The 6,774-nt window shown below is 33.7% G+C and overlaps 1 protein-coding gene across 1 annotated transcript; it reads left to right on the top strand.

Moving 5' to 3' along the window:
- Nucleotides 1–848: 848 nt before the first annotated feature.
- On the top strand, nucleotides 849–6,133 carry LOC104883239 (ATP synthase subunit d, mitochondrial). The gene is made up of 5 exons (XM_010667721.3): nucleotides 849–1,188; nucleotides 1,721–1,802; nucleotides 3,917–3,981; nucleotides 5,581–5,667; nucleotides 5,780–6,133. The coding sequence occupies exons 1-5, from the start codon at nucleotides 1,018–1,020 to the stop codon at nucleotides 5,879–5,881; spliced, it is 507 nt and encodes a 168-aa protein (XP_010666023.1). The 5' UTR covers nucleotides 849–1,017; the 3' UTR covers nucleotides 5,882–6,133.
- Nucleotides 6,134–6,774: the final 641 nt, after the last annotated feature.

Here is a 6,774-nt window from a genome sequence, read left to right as displayed (position 1 = left end):
ACCCTTAATGATCTAATTAATGGAATAAAAAAATTACAAAAGGAAATCATTTAAAAATTCTCATTCCAACTTGCCATTTAAAACAAGTTTAAAATGGTATATGCATTAAATACTTCAATCAAAAATTAAACGGACAAAATATTTATACCTTATAAAAAAAAGATGGCATACATAACGTGCACATGAAAAGTCTGAACATTCACTACCTTTGATACTCTTTAATTCAGTTAAACCAACTCATTATTTTTGTTCTTTCTGTTCAATATTCATTCACAAAAATTAATGTTAACAATCACTCACAACCTTTTTATTTTTTTACATTAGCGAATTAATATATCTAAATTCATCTAACTGTTGAATTTTTCACATTTAAGTTTAATTATAAATAAAATACGAATGGAGTATCTAATAGAATAACAAATTTTGAAATTAACGCATGCATCGCGTGCATATGAAGGCTAGTACCTTATAAAAAAAGATGGCATACATAACGTGCACATGAAAAGTCTGAACATTCACTACCTTTGATACTCTTTAATTTAGTTAAACCAACTCATTATTTTTGTTCTTTCTGTTCAATATTCATTCACAAAAAATTAATGTTAACAATCACTCACAACCTTTTTTATTTTTTTACATTAGCGAATTAATATATCTAAATTCATCTAACTGTTGAATTTTTCACATTTAAGTTTAATCATAAATAAAGTACGAATGAAATATCTATAGAATAACAAATTTTGAAATTAACGCACGCATCGCGTGCATATGAAGGCTAGTGGTTACTTATTCGAAACCGAAGAAGTATATAAACTGACGGGCCGAACCTAGGCCATCCATAGACTAGGCAACCAAGGACCGAAGAGGGGAGATAACAAAAAAAGAGGGTTTCATTCTATAGTTGGCCCAAGCATAACATTTTCACAATCGCCAGTTACCGAGACCCTCAATCTGATTACCCCCATTTTTGTTGTGAATCTCAGAGAGTAGAGAGAGAAAAATACAGAGAACGAAAAAATGAGTGGAGTTGCGAAGAAGATAGCCGATGTCACCTTCAAAGCATCGAAGAACATTGATTGGGAAGGCATGGCTAAGCTCCTTGTCACCGAGGAAGCTCGCAAAGAGTTCTTCACTCTTCGCCGCACTTTTGACGAGGTCAACTCTCAACTTCAGACCAAGTTCAGTCAGGTTCTTATCTTTCTCTCTCCTCTTTCTTTTCATCGTTTTTACTGCTTTCACCTCTCCGATCTGTTTTTTTTAACCTAATTTCATGTTATTTCATTTGCTTTTCTGTCGATTTGAATTCTTAGGACTTAATATAATGTCCTTTTTCGATTTATTCTTCTTGATTTTCGGAAATGCGGTTTTTTTAACCTAATTTCCTGTTTTATATTTTCTTTTCTGTCGATTTTGATTCTTAGGGATTAATGTAATGTCCGCTTAATGCGATTTTTTTTTCTGTTGTGAAACTTTGAGTTTTGATTATAGATTATTTGGATTTTTCTGATGGTTTATGGATTTGGTTGATTGATGAGGTTTGATTAATTTGAGTATTTAATCGCGGTGACAGGTTTCTGATCTGTTGAATTCTTTTAGGTTCTGTGAAAATCGTAGCTATAATGATGTTCAGTCGTTAATTAATTGCTGAAAAACATGGTGTTAAATTGGTTGATATGTAAGATACTATAATAATATAGCACTATAATTTTTGATTGTGCAGGAACCTGAGCCCATAGATTGGGAATATTATAGAAAAGGAATTGGCAATAAATTGGTTGATATGTACAAGGAAGCTTATGATGGTATGATTCCGTGTTCTTTGTTATCAATTTTTCTATCAAGGAAAGTCTTTTTTGAAGTTGTATACATTGCATTACATGGATGTTGAAAACTGAAATGCTGATGCTATTGAGGTCGTAAAATAGAGCCAGATGTTGTAGTAGAATTAGTTAGTCGTGATTTTTTGGTGTTATATTGCACTATGATCTTGAAGATTTGACATATTCTGCTGTTGTTAGGTATATATTCTAGTGTATGAAACATTACTTATGTGGAGAGGCTTGTACCATTAGAAACTTGATTGAAATTGTGATGCCAGCTCTCCTGGAGCATCTAAAAATACGAAGATACTTTGGCAAGACATTGTATTATTCTTGATTTAAAGCTTAGAAATAGTTCACTACCAATGTAACTTAAGTCTTTGAAAAACGGATGTGACAGTTCTAACTTCTAAGAGCACATAGATTGATTAAGGAGATGGTATATGATGTTTGTCGTATAATGGGGGGGGGGATTTTATACTCTTGAGTTAACCTAATGCTTCTTCATCCCGTTATTTGTTTTCGTTTGGATGGTGCCTCTTCACATGATAACATGGAATAAATTGGTATGTCATTTATGATCTCCATGCATGGCCATTTTCTATACTTGAGGATTAGAAGAGGATATTCTTGAGCAGCAGCAAGAATTTCCATCTATGATGAATTTATACCCTTTGAAATGTCTTAATGCACCTTAATTTAGCATGCAGATATAGATGATTTGACAGTGGGATGCTCTTTCCTGCCTGTTCACGTAGCTGCTCAAATTAAGTAGAGAAATAATGTAAAGTAGGAGGAATCAAATACCTATATTGGTTGAGTACACTTCATATCCATTTACTAAAATGCTATCGTGAATTCAAGCTTTAGCTAAAATAGAACCTTTGGCAATATACAACTGAATTTTATTTTCTGGCATTTTAATTTTTCATTTCACTGGGTGTCTGGTTATATTTTATCAATTATCGTCCCTATCTTATTTACTATCTCTATATGTTCTCTCTAGGCATCCTTGGATAGTGTGTAATGCATTAAGGGGTAGTTGACCCAGAACAAATAGAATGAAGATGAATTTAGGTGGTGGTAGAAGAGGTGATATAGATAATGCAGGGAGTAAGAGATGGAAAGGGGAACTATTACCCTTATTTTGGGTGTAATACATAATCATTATTTTCCCACCTACCATCACCCTATCAACTTTTCCTTTCTTTATTTTTTTCTTCTATTTCCTGTAAATACATAATCCTCAATCAAGCATGTCCTTATCTTTCATGCAATTGCTTGATGTAATTTTCTCCACGTGCAAAAATTCAAGGGACTTCTGCCATTTGGTTATGATTTATGAACAAATGCACTTTGGTCAATTGAGATGCTACTAACAATGCTACCATCAGTTGCATTAGCTCTTTATGATTTACTTGTGCTCATATATTTGGATTTCTTCCACTGTATATTACATCTTCCCTTCATTGAAATTTTTTTTGGTTGACTTCACTGGCTTTAGGAATAGTTATTTGATGTAAATAACTTCTTGGAAGTGGATTGAGGGAGCAAGATATTGTGGTAGGGAGAGAAGTGTTGATGTGATGGTCCAGTTGGAGAGAGAGAATGGGGAAATAATGTTTAAACTATTGGTCTTTTGAGAAGAGAAAGAGGAAACTCTCTTTTTGATATCCAAATATCGTAGCAATTCATTTTGGGATGTACATAGTATATGCCTAGCATGAAGATTGCTATTCCCTATCTATGTAGAGTCTCTCTTGGTTTTGTGCTGATTAACATGTGTGCAAAATATTTAAAAGCGTAGTGTTCGGGATCTCACTATGAGGTGATGGTTATCATAATCTCTAAGCAATATTACATATTGTTTATTGAAATGGGATTTTTTATATTTGGGAAGAAAAACTTGTGTTTACATTATCAGGGATGGGCTCGGTCTTTATTTAATGAATATGAGAAGTATAATATATTCTTGTGAGCATTTCATTTTTGACAATTATGTCCTGACGTATTGTTGGTGATTTGATTTTTAATTCCATCTTTTTTCATGACATTTATCTTGTTGAGGTTTTAATCTAAAAATGATGTTCCTTCAGCCGTTGAGATTCCAAAGTATGTGGACACAGTTACACCGGAGTACAAGCCAAAAATTGAGGCCCTGGTGAGTATTAGATACCTGAAACTCTGTATAGTGCATTGATCGCGGTACAGTTGCGCAACACCTTTCTAATCTTTGATCTGAGGCCCAGGAGAATTTGATATAAGATATAAAGGCCTCTGAAACTCTGTATAGTGCATTGATCGGGGTACAGTTGCGCAACACCTCTAATTTTTTATCTGAAGAGACATAAGAAGTGTTTTTGTATTTCTCCAACAAAAATTTTTGAAGATAAAGAAGGTTGGATTAATATGGACTACTAAATTTCTGCTTTTAGTAATATACATACAAAATATGCTCCACTTTCATATTAGGGTTTCTAAGCAGAATAGGTCCTATTGACCTATTCTGATCTTTAAGGCTTTTGTTCTATTCACCTTTAAAACATAATTTCATGAAAAAGATGTCTGGTTAGAGCTAATAAGTTTTATGAACATAATTTCTGGCTAGAGCCAATATGTTTTATGAAAATAATGTCTGGTTAGAGTAGAGATGGCAACGGGTCGTACTTGGACCGGATTATGCATAATCCGACTCCGACCCTACAAGAAGTCGGATTTTAAATATGAGCCCGACTCCGAAAATCTGACTTCAACCCGACTTAAAATCCGGATATCTGACTCCGAATCCGATCCGACATAAATTCCGAACATCCGACTTAAAATCCGAACATCCGACTTAAAACCCGAACATCCGACACTGAATCCGGTCCGACTTATTTTTTGCCCATTTTTTATAATAGAATAGTCTTCTATAATACAATAATCAATCATTACAATTTATTCTAATAATCATATGGAAATCTTATATAGTACAAATAATCTAAATATTACTATTATTTTTAACATCATTTTTTCAATGGGAAAATCATATATAAGATAATTGACTGAAAGTCGAAGTTAGTTTATACATATATAATACATTAACATAAATAAGAAAAAAGGATTAATTGACTCAAAGTCGGAGTCGGATTTAGATATCGGATTATTTTATGAGTTTCGACTCTGACCCTCCTCCGACTCGGAGTCCGACTTTTTAAACGGAGTCGGATGACTTTTTTGTCGGAGTCTGCTCAGATTTTTTCCTTTGGATCGGAATGGACTAGGGTCGGATTCGGACTATAAAAACATCTATATAAATAAATAAATATAATTAAAAAGCGTGCATAAACAAGAAACTGTGCCACGTGGCGCTCTCCCTAGGAAGCTTTAGTTCATGTAATCCATGTATTATAAATTTGTTTAGAAATTGCGTAGTATAAGGTTTGATCCCGAGACCTCAAGTACATATACTAAAGTCTTAACCACTAGACTAAGTTGTATTTAGTGTTATTATCATAAAGTATTATATTAATAAATAAAATTTTTTCTTACCCGGAAAATAGCCCGAGCCTAATAACTAGTTTTACCTGGGAAAGGAGACATGGGTAATGAAAGCTGAACACAACAATAGGGTGTCAAGCTCAGAGGTTTATATTATATTGCTATTTTCAGGAAATCATTTTCTGTAATAGATCTGTTTTATTCATATTCACCAGAAAAAGCATTTTCTGCTACAAGGATGAGTGAGCATGCTTATTCATTGCCTTCTAATGTACCGCAGTTGGTGGAACTGAAGGAAGCAGAACAACAATCGTTAAAAGAGTCTGAAAGATTAGAAAAAGAAATAGCAGATGTGCAGGAGTTGAAGGTAAGACCAATTGCCTTGCAGCTATTTAAATGCTTACCTTAGGATCTTTAAAGCTAGTAGATGTAGATTGTTACTTCTTTTTGTAGTCTAAGTGATATCCGACTCTCTACAGAAAAAGCTGAGCACCATGACTGCCGATGAGTACTTTGAGAAGCATCCAGAGCTCAGGAAGAAGTTTGATGATGAGATTCGCAATGATTACTGGGGTTATTGATGTTGCATTCTTTTGCTGTTTCTGCCATCTCCTGCTTATGATAAACATGTTGAGATCATGGTGTTTGATCGGTAATTAGCATAATAAAATAACTAATCTTTGCTTTTTCTGGCGACTTGTTTTGATCATGTGAAGGAAATTTCTCCCATGTTCTTATAGTTAATTTTTGAGGTGCTTGCATGATGTCTTTGAAAGGGCGAGCACAAAAAATGTTTGTCAAACGGCCTGTTTTGGAAATAATTTTTAAGAATACATCTTCCTGTTGTGGCTGTTTCTGAAGTTCTGTTGATTTGAAACTAAACATCGAATTTAAAATTTTCACATCAAGGTTGATAGTATTAAGCTCTCCTCTTATTCATTGTAGTAGTCTTTGTTAAATTGAAGTTCGATGCCATCTTGATTTTATCAGGCATTGTTTTCTATCTTGATATTACATTACTACTCATTTTGTCTCATAATATAGTGCTTGCATTCCATTTTTGGTGTTCCAAAATGATGTTTTTTTTCTATTTTTTAATTCTACTATTGCCCTTGATTTGCCTAAAAGATCATGCAACCATCATTTATTTGCTCCTTGAAAATAGTTTTTTTAATGCTCTTTTATCCATTATTCACCATTCTCTCTCCTAAAATTAGCTTTTCCCCCCATAATATTATTTGTTTATCATTCATGTTTCATTTATCTTAATTCTCGCGAAAAATGAAAAATAAGCACTATTATGTGACGGAGTGATTAACATTTTATCCAATGATTTCTCAATGATTATGCGAAACCCCCCCCCCCCCCCCCTCCCCTCCCCTTCGGTTTTACGATATCCCGCTCTGTTTCAATGATCTCAAGCTATCTTATATCACCATTACTCACTTTGCCATTACAGTTTACATCAGCTGCA

This window comes from Beta vulgaris, chromosome 9 (genome assembly GCF_026745355.1).
Source record: "Beta vulgaris subsp. vulgaris cultivar EL10 chromosome 9, EL10.2, whole genome shotgun sequence".
Taxonomy (NCBI): domain Eukaryota; kingdom Viridiplantae; phylum Streptophyta; class Magnoliopsida; order Caryophyllales; family Amaranthaceae; genus Beta; species Beta vulgaris.
Note: the sequence above shows the minus strand (reverse complement) of the source record. Positions and strands in the feature narration are given on the sequence as shown.